At 40.5% G+C, this 14,913-nt stretch overlaps 1 protein-coding gene across 1 annotated transcript in view; it reads right to left on the bottom strand.

Moving 5' to 3' along the window:
- Positions 1 to 14,913, bottom strand: part of LOC124711998 (odorant receptor coreceptor) — a 337,140-nt gene that overhangs the window by 27,087 nt on the left and 295,140 nt on the right. The window contains exon 6 of the mRNA XM_047242283.1: positions 614 to 713. Coding sequence (XP_047098239.1) covers positions 614 to 713 — 100 coding nt within the window. The remainder of the gene's footprint in view (positions 1 to 613; positions 714 to 14,913) is intronic.

Genomic DNA, 14,913 nt, shown 5'->3' on the forward strand with positions numbered 1-14,913 from the left:
CAACATTAAGACTGCTTATGTGTGCAAACAGTAAGTACATGATACTTCCGTTCTGGATACAATGGTATTATTTCTTATTTAATGGGACTGTTGTGTTACACAGTGCTTTTACATTCTGTAATCTACCCAAAACACCATGAATTCCATGTACTGTTTCGAGCTGACGTTATGTTTATGTTTATGTAAGAGCTGAATTAATTTGTGTTAGCTGCTTATTTGAGCGTGAATTGTGCACATATTTACCGCGAGTTGCATACAAGCATTCTAACCATTACATTTTGAGGAATGCGCACCTACACACTGCTTCAAAACTGGTTGTTTATTTTGCTCAAATTTAATTTCATATAGAATTCGATTAGTAAATGTAGTTAGGAGTGCGCTTTGTGTCGTTAGGACAGTAAAACAACTGTGGGCGTTCGATGAATGCTTGGTAAATTTGGTCTATCGGATAGTACAGCTCACCCGACTCCAACGGCTGTAGAATGCAATAAACACATTAATGGCCAATGTTCTTCTTGCAGTACTTAATGGTCCATTGATATATTAACATGCGATATTTCTAAGTTACTGCGTAGTAGTAGAGAATACTGTAAATCATAGAAGGAGCACTCACCTTGGTGGCCTGGTAGGCGAGCAGCGTGAGCGTCACGGTGGTGGTCAACATGTGCAGCAGCAGCGCCGCGCCGTATGCGTCCCCGATGTTGCCCACGAACCTGCAGCCGAAACGTCACTGTCACTATCTAGATTGCAGCATCAGGGTGGAAGTCCTAGGAGCTTCAAGAAGAGGTATTACAACATTTGTGCTGACATGGTTGTGGTTCGGAACTCCTTTGTTTAGTTGAAAAAATGGATACGAGAATGCAACCTCCACGCACGCACACACACACACACACACACACACACACACACACACACACACACACACACACAAAGCTCCGCACCACGAAGGAATTGTCCGAATGGGACAGAAATTGGTGTGTGTGATGTACATGCATAGACGTACATATGATTACAGTTTCTGAAACACTGGATGATTTTTTTCGAGGAAAAAGCTTCACAAACAAGTAACGCATTGATTCACCTTTCGTCCTTATGCAAGCAGTTACTCGGCTTGGGATTGATTGACAGAGTTATTCGATGTCCTCCTTCGGGATATCGTGTCAAATTCTGTCCAGTTGACACGTTAGATCGCCAAAATAACGAGCTGGTTGGAGGGCCCTACTCTTAATTCTCCAAATGTTCTCAATTGGGGAGAGATCTGTCGAACTTCATGGCCAACGTAGGTTTTGTCAATCACAAAGACATAGAAACTCTCACCATGTGCAGGTGGGCATTATCTCGCTGAAGTGTAAGCCCAGTAAGGCTTGCCATGAGGGGCAACATGGCATCGCAGACCATAACTCGCGATTGTCGGGCCATATGGTAGGCGACACTCAGGGTGGCATCTCATTGTTGTCCAGGGCGTCTCCAGACGCTTCTTCGGCCCAGAATGTCATTGGCTGGAATAGAACTGTCTTAAGTGATGAGCCCCGCTTCGAAATGAGCCCTAATGACCAGCGAAAGCGTGCCTGGTGACGTCTCCGCCAGCAGTGGGATGCCACCTGACTGTCGCCTGGCATACGGCCTAACAACCATGAGTGATGATGTAGGGCGCCATTTCATTTCACAGCAGGACACATTTGGTTGTCAGCTGTGTATCCTAACAGCACAGCACTACATATGCCATATTTCTGTTGCCCTTCATGGCAAGCCATCGTGGGCTTACATTTTAGTAAGATAATGACCACCCACATGCAGCGAGAGTTTCTACTGCTCATCTGTGCTTGCTAAACCCAGCTAGGTCGCCGATTCTCTCCACAGTTGAGAACGGTTGGAGTATTTTGTCAGCGCCCTCCAATTACCTAATGATTTTGACGATTTAGTATGCAATGTAGAATTTATAAGATTTAATGCAAGTATCTCTAAAATTTTGAAAATCATCTGCCAATTTTAAAATCTCAAATATATTATATGATCTTGTACATTCACCTAAATTTTTAAAATTGACTTATTTCCCAAACTAATTTTGCATGATTGTAATCCCCATCAGAATTACTGGATTTATTAAGTCTCAAATAAAAACATTCTTTTTTAGGTAATTTTGTTTCTTTTAATTTTTCTTCAGAATCTTATATTTATAAGTATAATTGCCTTTTCAATTATTAATTCTAATCATTCACATTTGAAATATTTGGAAATTTATTTAAATTGTTCTTTTGTAAGTTTTGAAGAAACTTTATCAATAATTGAAGCCATAAATTTAGAAGTATCCAAAAATTTAAAGCTAATCCATTTTCAACTGGTTTACTGTAAGAAATATATGTTTGTTCACTATTTGAGGGAGTGTCAATATTTTGATGATCTATTGCCAATTCTTTGCTAAACAAATGAAAATCGTAATTTGTTGAATAATAAATGTAAACTGGAATAAAGGAAAGATTTTTATAATTAAGATTACAATCATTGTCAGCACTTCCTCAATATTTTCCTGTTAAATAACAATAATGTCTTTTTATCCTTCAGTAAATTCTTCATTGTAGAAAAAGAAGTTTCTGAAGTTTTAAAATTAATTTTATCTTATTTAGTCATTATCATTTGAACAATTTTAACATATATTTCTTAAGGTATTCTAGATTTTTGTTTTACCATTTCAACAAATTTTTCCACAGAATCTTTACCAGTATACATACGGATTGTTTATATTCACTGTTAGAATGTTTGACACAATAACTGAATGACAACATTGTATGTTTTGGTATTTATTGGTATAAGATTCTCAGAATCTGGTTGACAAGTGTTAACATCTTTTAAAAGACATTCAGAATCAACATAAATAACGAAAGGAACTCTGAATGCTTATAATTTTCAAATTCAATTCTTTCATCTTTTATGGGTATATTTATTTTTGCTTCTTTATGTTGTTTACAATTGTTTTCAAGATGACTAATTTTTATTGTCGATAAAACTATCTTAAACATCTATCACAAGCATAAAAATTTGACTTGTGTTTAATTGTTTGTGACTTAATTAATCTAGATAAATATATTATATGGCAATAATGTGAATCATTTTCTTTCCTAATTTAATAAGCTTTGTCTGGAAAAGAGGATGTAAAATACATTTTCCATCACAAGCATAAACATTAATGGGAATATTTGACTTCTTTTCAAATTTTGGAATATGTGTTAATTGAATAGGAAAACTAATATTTAGACATTTCATCTAATGCTAACCCAATAATTTTATAATTATAGCCCTTTCCACATGATCATTTACTCCATATAAAGCCGATTTTACTAAATAAGGAAAACGTTTTTGATCATTATTTTTAACATTAATTATAACTACTTTCCTTTAATACCTTTTTGGTAAATCGATATAAGAAGAACCAGAAATTAGATTGTGTCTATTAATATTTTATTCTAAATGTTTTGTAAAAAATTAAGACCAATTAGATTTTCTCCTTCAGATTTCTCCAATTTCGATTAATAGTTTATTTGTTGATTTTTGATAATAATCTTCTAAATCAGTTGTTCATAATAAAACTTCATTAATTGTTCTAAAATTAAATTCTTATTTCGTTTTGTCTTTTAAAATAATGATAAAACTTCATTTTAACTTCAGCTGATATTCTTTGCATTAAAATATTCTTTAATTTACTGATTATTTTGAATAAAAAATTCTTTTCATTCAGTAATATTATTTGTATTATTAATTTCATTAAGTTATTATTCTAGATTTAAAAACCAAAGCTGCTCAGTTCATTATTTTAGTTGTTTTAAAAAATCATCATCATCTAGAAAGTTATAACTTAAAAAAATCATCTTCATAGGCTTTCTGTTTAATCTTTTGATCTTTATCTACATTTCATCCGTTTTATTATCAATATTATTAATATTATTCCCAGATCTTTTGATAAGAGCGATTAATTGTTGTTTTTAAGTTTAGAATAACTTTTTAATTTTTTTGTTAGACATATTTTATGAATATCTTTTACAGATCTATTCTTTAATTCATTATAGTTATTATTAATACTGACATCAGGACTTACAATAAGATCGATTAAGTGTTCATTATTAATTTTACAATAATTTTTAAATATCTTGTTTTACAAATTGTTCGAAGTTCTTTTATAGTTTTATATCTTAGTTCTCTCTTCTTCATTTCTTTGCTATTTAATTAATCAAGAACTCAATCCCTGTTTGTCTTTATAATAGTTTTCTGTGTCTAGAAATAACTCAGGATTAGAATACATTTTTTCCCTTTTTATTTAAATAAAAATTATATTTTTATTTTTTAAAACATTTATGGTTGAGATATACCTTTGAGTTTTTAAATTAAATTTTTTTTCATTGGAATAGATAAACACAATTTTGTTGAACTCATTTATAAAGAAAAAAATTATTAGATTTTAATTTTTTTAAAAATAAATGAAAATTTTTTATTTTTTAAATAAATGAAAATATCTTTCATTGTCCGCAGCTCGTGGTCTTGTCGTACCATTCTCCCTTCTCAAGCATGGGGTCCCAGGTTCAATTCCTGGTGGGGTCAGGGATTTTCCGTTCCTCGAGATGACTGGGTGTTGTGTCGTCTTCATCATCATCATTCATCCCCACTATGGCCAGAGGAAGGCAATGGTAAAACACCTCCTTTAGGACCTTGTCTAGTATGGCAGTGCGGGTTTCTCGCATAGTCCCCTACACTTCTCGGAGTATGGGACCTCATCATCATCATCTTCCATTGGTATGGTTAAATTTTTATATGGGGGATGCATTAAACTAATATCGTGGTTTTAAAGCAGGAAATTAAAAAAAAAATGTGCTCTTTGGACTAGAAACCTCATACATCTCTCAACAGTGATGGCACCAACTTTTGTTGATGATGAATCAGCAAATATGATCAATGTGCGAAATCTGTAACGTGAAATTATAAATTCTTGTGCAACTGATGACAGATTTTTTTGGTGTCATTATTATTGTTTACCAGTTGCAGCCATGGTTACTCTTTGTCTCACCTCGTACACTGGTACATTTAAGTGCCTGTGACCATCCAGATGGTTAGGAAACACCTCATTAACAAGCTACCGAAAAATAGTTACATTAATATATCTACTTTTCCATTGCCTGAACGTTAGTGTCAGCGTTTTCATTGTTGTTACTAATTTCATGTACCACTTAATCACAGATCATTCACAACCAATTACGGAAGTGAAAGAGTCATACCGTGAAATTGATGACCATTTACTCTTATATACATGCCATGTGGAAATTTTATGTCTCAAAAACAAACTTTTTCCTTGAGTGTACATAAGATTTACTTCCTCATACCGAAAATAACTAACACAGTTTATAGTTTGGAATCGTAACTTGCCACGATAATTGTTTAAAAACGTTTATTTAAATTTAATTTAAATACAGTGTGATTTGAATACACTACATTTAACCCATACTTGTGGTTTGTTCCTCTTTCAAATTACAAGCATTATAATGATACAACAGTTGTCGTTCCCATATGGCAGTAACTAAACACGATTTCTGTTTTGACGTCTTTGACTGCTTCTGTCATTCCATGTGTTTTCCCACAGTCTATTGGGGTTGCTATTGTGTATGAATGGTTCTACCTAATTTCCGCATTATACTACAGAATATATATGGCGTGCAGGGTTATGAAGCACGGCATCAGTCAGTCAAAGTGTAAGTGTTTTCTCATTAGCTGAATGTTCGGACAATGTGGACTATACGAGTTTGACAGACAGACGTTGACAGCACTATTTACTTATATTCTGCTACTTGTAAGATATGAGTGTTTCTCAGGTGGTCTGTATCTACGTGTATAGTTGCAAGTCACCTTTCGGTGTGTGACGGTCCATACTTCTGATGTCACAAGCTTTTTCTGCGCTACCTGTTCTATTCACGACATATATTATGCATGTGAAGAATGATTTGCTCGTCAAGGTCGTTTCGGGAGACATGTATGGGAAAAAGCAGTATGTTGCTGTCTCTTCTTGGAACATACGCTCTCGAAATTACAAAAGTTAACCTGCTACTGCAGCCTCAGTAACGCTCTCGGGCCGACTAAACCATCCGTGACAAAAAGCGCCACTCTTGGTTAGATATTGTCAAACCCTTGTTAGTAAGCAGTACTCAACAATTGGTTGAACAAGTATTTTGTAAGCCACATCCTCCGTGGCTGATTTGTATTTCTTTAAGTCTTCCAGTCAGTGTCTTCCTGGCATGTGCTTTTCCTACAATTTCTTTTACGTATTCATTCCACTTGTGGTCCTTCCGCAACGTTAATACTTCTTACACACATGTTTAAAAAAAAAAAGGACAGAACACCTTGGACGACCAGAGATAGGACGTTCATATTCTCAGGACATGTTCATTAGTATGTTCTGCAGGAATGATTAGTATTTCAGTCACCTCGGCCAGATTGTGTCCTGTTGCCTCACAGTCTCTTTAATTTGCCCTGATAATTTCTTCCATGTGCGACACTATCGACGCGTATAAAGTGCCAATGGCGTTTCTGTGGTGTAGTCATTCATGCTCCATTCGTCTATTTCCGAAGTTCATCTGTGGTGGTCGGCATTGGATCACAGTGCTGTACCGGACATTTCACCAAATCCCATACATTTTCGATTGTCGACAAGACTGGTGATCTGGCTGGTCAGGCCAAAAGGGTGACTTCCTGTGACACCAAGAAGGCACATGTCCGTGCAGCCACATTTGGTCGTGCATTGTATTGCTGAAAAGTGGAATCTGGGGTGCTGTGCAGAGAGGGTATTGCTACGGGTCGCAGGATGTCATTCACGTAGGTCATACTAGTCACAGTGCTCTAGACGCGCACAGACTGTGAATTTTGGTTGTACCCAATAGCACCCTACGCCATAAGGCCTCGAGTTGGTGCTGCATGTCTTGTGCGAATGCAGTCACTGTGATGCCGCTTCCCCTATCTGCGGCGAACGAAAATGCGGCCATCATTTTCAAACAAACAGAACATCAATTCGTCCGAAAACACTATCTGTTGCCGTTCCTGTTTCGCAGTGACACCGTTCCCTGTACCATTGCCGTTTAGCATATTTCTGCACATTCGTTCAGCGACGGACTGTCGCCCCTGATAGCGTACGACGTGTTACATTGTCCCACTGTTGCGCCAGAGCTTAGGAGGACGCAGGTCTGTCCTGCAGTGACATTCGGATGAGGTGTCGATCTTCCCGGTGAGGCCGCGCGGAGTGATCGCGCGGTTACAGGCGTCATGCCAAGGATTGCGCTGCCCCTCCCGTCGGAGGTTCGAGTCCTCCCAGGACGAACTACCCGTCTCTGCACCAGCCGTCGATCCTCTACACGTCTCCATGCATTTCACTACAGGCTTCCGGCGTTGCAGCTTTCCTATAGACAACAGCATCGTCCACAAACAGCCCCACGAAACCTGCAGCGTTTTCCATTGCATTAATAATATGTACTGAAATCAGTAAAGTCCCTACACACTCACTTGGGGATCTCGTGAAATCACTTTCACACCTGCAGTCTTTATACCGTTGAGAACGACGTTGTGAGTTATGTCTGCTGGAAAGCTCTAAAACCTACCACGAATCTGGTCCGATGGTGAGCTGATATTTTGCGGACTAAACTTAAGTGCAGGAGTATATCGAGCAACTTCCATAAATCAAGCAAGGCGGAATAAAAGTGAGTGCCCTCATCTTTAACGACTAGCGAGAGTTGTGTGTCGTAAGATCCCCGTCTGCAAAGCCTCTTTAGATTTTTGCTGAGGAGATTTTCTTTCTCCAAAAAGGTCACAGTGCATGAGAATAAAAAATTCCACAATTGTACAACATATTGACGCCAGCGATATATGTCTGTTGTTATGTGCATCTGCCTGATGACGCTTTGCGAAAACGAGAATGTACAATCGCTAGGTAATTTTCGTTGCTCCAAACTACTTGAAGGAGGATAAGTCCTTTCTCATAATCTCATAGAATCTCACAATTATCTCAACTAGACCAGATGCCTGTTCATCAGTTTATATTCCACGATCACTTATTTCATTAAGTGACATTTCGACGTTTGTGCATTCATTCAAAGAAAGAACCAAATTATGGTTTTCCGCAGCGAAAGAATTTCGGAGGACCGAATTCGGTATTTCAGGCTTCTCTCTGTCATCTTGCGTTTCGCTACCAGTATGGTCTCTGGGATACGGAATAGATCATTTCGATTCGCTTACTTGCTTTCCGCAGACCAGTGTGGCCCTAGCGGTTCTAGGCGCTTCAGTCTGGAACCGCGCGACCGCTACGGTCGCAGGTTCGAATCCTGCCTCGGGCATGGATGTGTGTGATGCCCTTAGGTTAGTTAGGTTTAAGTAGTTCTAAGTTCTACGGGACTGATGACCTCAGATGATGAGTCCCATAGTGCTCAGAGCCATTTGAGCCATTTGAACTTGCTTTCCGTCAGACTAAAACGCCGTAATGAAGGGAAAACGGGCACGATGTTTCAGAAAATGCAGGCAATCATTCCACATGAGGCGTGTATCGTTTACGAAAATTGCGGAGGTATTCCTTGTGTTTAGTGAATTTTTTCTCACTCCTTTATGGGGAGCAAGGAGCTTCCAAAAAGATTCCTGTAGCAATGGTTCAGGTTTTTACATCTCAATAACGATTTCTTTAGTACTAGCTATTACCTACGGCTAAGCCAGCATATCATTAATTTTGTGATGTTGTGTAATAGTGAGGAATTAAGCTGTTGTACGATCAATAATGTCGGCTGCCCTCATGTGTCTGCCTGTTCACGCGACATGGACAGGAGCGCGCATCTATGCATCATGTCACTGAAGTAACTATACATCATTCAACGCGGACTTTATGCAACAAATTTAATAATTTTTATTTTTTAACCTAGTTTATGTTCACTGTTATAGAAAATGTCCCATCCCTTCTTCACACTTTTTCTACCGTAAGCTATGTTCTTCCAAAGAGTTCAAGCTATCTTCACACCAAATTTCATCGAAACCGGTTCATCAGTTTAGTCATGAGAACTTAATAGACAGAGTTATTTTCTCATTTAATAATGTTAGTATCGAAGAGTGGATTAAAAACATTTGGACTGTATAAGCATTGTATTCATTACATTAAACTGTCTTACACAGAACGCTTTTCAAAAGTGAAGGAGTAAACACCTTTTTTCCAAGAGTAAATATGTTTCCCTAGAAATGACGACTTTAAATAAAACTTTGAATCACGATAACTTTCATTCCGTGATCCAATTTTGACGTAATCAAGCCTGTACATCGTCTCAACCTGCGCACGAGTTACTTGTGAAGACCCATGTAAATCCGTCTAGCAGTTTTCGGAATTTAAGTGTTCAAACAGACAGACACGATGGTGTTAAAGTTTTATTATTAGTATAAATTTCTTTAATTGTCAGGAGCTCTATAAATTTTTTTGAGATAGAATGGTTTCTAATGATGACTACAGAGAAAAAGGACCCGATTTCCTTACAATCTGTGCGAATGCACGATTGTTTTCAAAGCAACTTCCAGTTGATTAGAGACCTGGACATGGGACAGAGGATCTCTAGCTGGGGGATGTTTTGAAGGGAAGCGAAGTTGACACTTTTGCCTTATAACCACGGGAAGTTTCCCAAAACTGTTTTTCAGTGCCGGAGGATTGGAACCATTTTTAATTCGTTTCTGAGAAACTGGTCCCAGATACGTTATGAAGGTGTGGTGGGTTTATGCAACGTTTTGTGCGGAACCGACTAAAGATGATGGGTTGCTCGACATACGCAGCGTGAAACTTCTGCATTATGGTCTTACGTCTTTAACAGTCGCGAAATCGAGAGATAGATGTTTCATCAGAGAGCTTATTGAAACCAGATTGAAAAGGATTGTCTGCGAAGTGGAAGCAAATTTATTTCTTTGAACAAGATTGATGCAAGCGGACAACGATCAGATAACATTATACACTACTGGCCATTAAACTTGCTACACCACGAAGATGACTTGCTACAGACGGGAATTTTAACCGACAGAAATGAGATGCTGTTATATGTAAATGATCAGCTTTTCAGAGCATTCACATAAGGTTGGCGACGCCTACAACGTGCTGACATGAGTAAAGTTTCCAAACGATTTCTCATACACAAACAGCTGTTGACCGGCGTTGCCTGGTGAAACGTTGTTTTGATGCCGCCTGTAAGGAGGAGAAATGCGTACCATCACGTTTACGACTTTGATAAAGGTCGGATTGTAGCCTATCGCGATTGCGGTTTATCGTATCGCGACATTGCTGATCGCGTTGGTCGAGATCCAATGACTGTTAGCAGAATATGGAATCGGTGGGTTCAGGAGGGTAATACGGAACGCCATGCTGGATCCCAACGGCCTCGTATCACCAGCAGTCGAGATGACAGGCATCTTATCCGCGTGGCTGTAACGGGTCGTGCAGCCACGTCTCGATCACTGAGTCAACAGATGGGGACGTTTGCAAGACAACAACCATCTCCACGAACAATTCGACGACGTCTGCAGCAGCATCGACTATCAGCTCGGAGACCATAGCTGCGGTTACCCTTGACGCTGCATCATAGACAGGAGCGCCTGCGATGGTGTACTCAACGACGAACCTGGGTGCACGAATGGCAAAACGTCATTTTTTCGGATGAATCCAGGTTCTGTTTACAGCATCATGTTGGTCGCATCCGTGGTTGGCGACACCGCCGTGAACGCACATTGGTAGCGTGTATTTGTCATCGCCATACTGTCGTATCACCCGACGTGATGGTATGGGGTGCCATTGGTTACACGTCTCGGTCGCCTCTTGTTCGCATTGACGTCACTTTGAACAGTGGACGTTACATTTCAGATGTGTTACGACCCGTGGCTCTACCCTTCATTAGATCCATGTAAAACCCTACATTTCAGCAGGATAATGCACGACCGCAGGTTGCAGGTCCTGTACGGTGGTTTCTGGATACAGAAAATGTTTGACTGCTGCCCTGGCCAGCACATTCTCCAGATCTCTCACCAACTGAAAACGTGAAGTCAATAGTGGCTGCGCAACAGGTTCGCCACAATACGCCAGTCAGTACTCTTGATTAGCTGTGGTATCGTGTTGAAGCTGCATGGGCAACTGTAGCTGTACACGCCATCCAAGCTCTGTTTGACTCAATGCCCAGGAGCATCAAGGCCGTTATTACGGCCAGAGGTGGTTGTTCTGAGTACTGATTTCTCAGGATCTATGCACTCAAATTGAGTGAAAATGTAATCACATGTCAGTTCTAGTATAATATATTTGTCCAATGAATACCCGTTTCTCATCTGCATTTCTTCTTGGTGTAGCAATTTTAATGGCCAGTAGTGTATATGTTCAGTATGTGACCTCCCACCAGGTGTCATTGTCAGCAAATTTTGCGCACTACAGTTATACAGTTTGGCCTCTGACATGCACATACTTGGGGAATTGGGCGGTGGGTGCGTGTCCTACTGGATGAACTGTGGAAACAATCGGCATCCCTGAGAAGCAGGGCGGGATGTCGGTTTGCGAGTTTGCGACGCCTCAAGCCGACAGCGGTGCCTCCGGGGCGCTGGAGAATCGATGGTCCGCCCGGGGCAAAGTGAATTACCGGAGTGAGGAGCCGCTCGCTCCAGATTGCAGCTATATCCCGCGCTGCGAGGACCAATCGCAGCCCGCAGTCGGTGCGCCTCACCGCGTCGTATCGAGTGGCGCGCCGCACCAACCCAGGGCGTTTACGGCTCCCTCCCGGTTCTCTCCACCTCGCAGGCAGCGCCTTGTCCTTCAGGCTCCGTTTCCCCCTTACAGACATCACGCAGTCCATTTCTGTATCGTCATTTCTCCGATTTCTTCGTTACATCACACGCTGTGGATTGTGAAGCAGCTGAATGGGTTGAAAATAAATAAATCGCCAGGTCCTGATGGGATTCCAATTCGGTTTCACAGAGGGTACTCTACTGCATTGGCTTACTGCGTTGGCTTACTGCATTGGCTTACTTAGCGTGCATTTATCGCAAATCTCTTGCCCAATGTTAAGTCCCGAGCGACTGGAAAAAAGCGCAGGTGACGCCTGTATATAAGAAGGACGGATCCTCAAAATTACAGGCTAATATCTTTAACATCCTACTGACGGCCTTGGGAGAGCCAGTCCTGACAAAACTCTACCATCTGGTGAGCAAAATGTATGAGACAGGCGAAATACCTTCAGACTTCAAGAAGAATATAATAATTCCAATCCCAAAGAAAGCAGGCGTTGACAGATGTGAAAATTACCGAACTATCAGTTTAATAAGTCACGGTTGCAAAATACTTATGCGAATTCTTTACAAACGAATGGAAAAACTAGTAGAAATATGGGAACACGTGAGGCAATACTGACCCTACGACTTATCTTAGAAGCTAGATTAAGAAAAGGCAAACCTACTTTTCTAGCTTTTGTAGGCTTAGAGAAAGCTTTTGACAATATTGACTGGAATACTCTCTTTCAAATTCTGAAGGTGGCAGGGATAAAATACAGGGAGCGAAAGACTATTTACAATTTGTTCAGAAACCAGATGGCAGTTATAAGAGTCGAGGGACTTGAAATGGAAGCAGTGGTTGGGAAGGGAGTGAGACAGGGTTGTAGCCACTCCCTGATGTTATTCTATCTGTATTTTGTGCAAGCAGTAAAGGAAACAAAAGAAAAATTCGGAGTACGTATTAAAATCCATGGGGAAGTAATAAAAACTGTCAAGTTCGCCGATGACATTGTAATTCTGTCAGAGACAGCAAAGGACTTGGAAGAGCAGTTGAACGGAATGGACAGTGTCTTGAAGGGAGGATATAAGATGGACATCAACAAAAGCAAAACTAGGATAATGGAATTTAGTCGAATTAAGTCGGGTGATGCTGGGGAAATTAGATTAGGAAATGAGACACTTAAATTAGTAAAGGAGTTTTGCTATTTGGGGAGCAAAATAACTAATGGTGGTCGAAGTAGAGAGGATATAAAATGTAGACTGGCAATGGCAAGGAAAGCGTTTCTGAAGAAGAGAAATTTGTTAACATTGAATATAGATTTAAGTGTCAGGAAGTCGTTTCTGAAAGTATTTGTATGGAGTGTAGCCATGTATGGAAGTGAAACATGGACGATAAACAGTTTGGACAAGAAGAGAATAGAGGCTTTCGAAATGTGGTGCTACAGGAGAATGCTGAAGATTAGATGGGTAGATCACATAACTAATGAGGAAGTATTGAATAGGATTCGGGAGGAGTTTGTGGCACAACTTGACTAGAAAAAGGGGTCGGTTGGTACGACACGTTCTGAGGCATCAAGGAATCACCAATTTAGTATTAGAGGGCAGCGTGGAGGGTAAAAATCGCAGAGGGAGACCAAGAGATGAATACGCTAATCAGATTCAGAAGGATGTAGGCTGCAGTAGGTACTGGGAGATGATGAAGCTTGCACAGGATAGAGTAGCATGGAGAGCTGCATCAAACCAGTCTCAGGACTGAAGACCACAACAACAACAACAACATCCTTAACATCAGTTTGTTGCAGGATTCTCGAACATATTCTCAGTTCGAATATAATGAATTTCTTTGGGACAGAGACGTTGCTGTCCATGCATCAGGACGCCTTTAGAAAGCATCGCTCCTGCGAAACGCAACTCGTCCTTTTTTCACATGATATCTTCCGAACCATGGATGAAGGGTTTCAGACAGGTGCCATATTCCTTGACTTCCGGAAAGCGTTTGACTCGGTGCCCCACTACAGACTCCTAACTAAGGTACGAGCATATGGGATTGGTTCCGAAGTATGTGAGTGGCTCGAAGACTTCTTAAGTAATAGAACCCAGTACGTTGTCCTCGGTGGTGAGTGTTCATCGGAGGTGAGGGTATCATCTGGAGTGCCCCAGGGAAGTGTGGAAGGTCCGCTGTTGTTTTCTATCTACATAAATGATCTTTTGGATAGGGTGGATAGCAATGTGCGGCTGTTTGCTGATGATGTTGTGGTGTACGGGAAGGTGTCGTCGTTGAGTGACTGTAGGAGGATACAAGATGACTTGGACAGGATTTGTGATTGGTGTAAAGAATGACACCTAACTCTAAATATAGACACACACCGTCAGGTGGCTTGTGGAGTATGTAGATAGATAAATGTAAATTAATGCAGATGAATAGGAAATAGAATCCTGTAATGTTTGAATACTCCATTAGTAGTGTAGCGCTTGACACATTAAATATTTGGGCGTAACATTGCAGAGTGATATGAAGTGGGACAAGCTTGTAATGGCAGTTGTTGGGAAGGCGGATAGTCGTCTTCGGTTCATTGGTAGAATTTTTCGAAGATGAGGTTCATCTGTAAAGGAGACCGCTTATAAAACACTAATACGATCTATTCTTGAGTACTGCTCGAGCGTTTGGGATCCCTATCAGGTTGGATTGAGGGAGGACATGGACGCAATTCAGAGGCGGGCTGCTAGATTTGTTACTGGTAGGTCTGATCATCACGCGAGTGTTACGGAAATGGTTCAGGAACTCGGGTGGGAGTCTCTAGAGGAAAGGAGGCGTTCTTTTCGTGAATCGCTACTGAGTAAATTTAGAGAACCTGCATTTGAGGCTGACTGCAGTACAATTTTACTGCCGCCAACTTACATTTCGCAGAAAGACCACAAAGATAAGATAAGATACACTCCTGGAAATGGAAAAAAGAACACATTGACACCGGTGTGTCAGACCCACCATACTTGCTCCGGACACTGCGAGAGGGCTGTACAAGCAATGATCACACGCACGGCACAGCGGACACACCAGGAACCGCGGTGTTGGCCGTCGAATGGCGCTAGCTGCGCAGCATTTGTGCACCGCCGCCGTCAGTGTCAGCCAGT

Source organism: Schistocerca piceifrons, chromosome 8 (assembly GCF_021461385.2).
Source record: "Schistocerca piceifrons isolate TAMUIC-IGC-003096 chromosome 8, iqSchPice1.1, whole genome shotgun sequence".
Lineage (NCBI taxonomy): Eukaryota > Metazoa > Arthropoda > Insecta > Orthoptera > Acrididae > Schistocerca > Schistocerca piceifrons.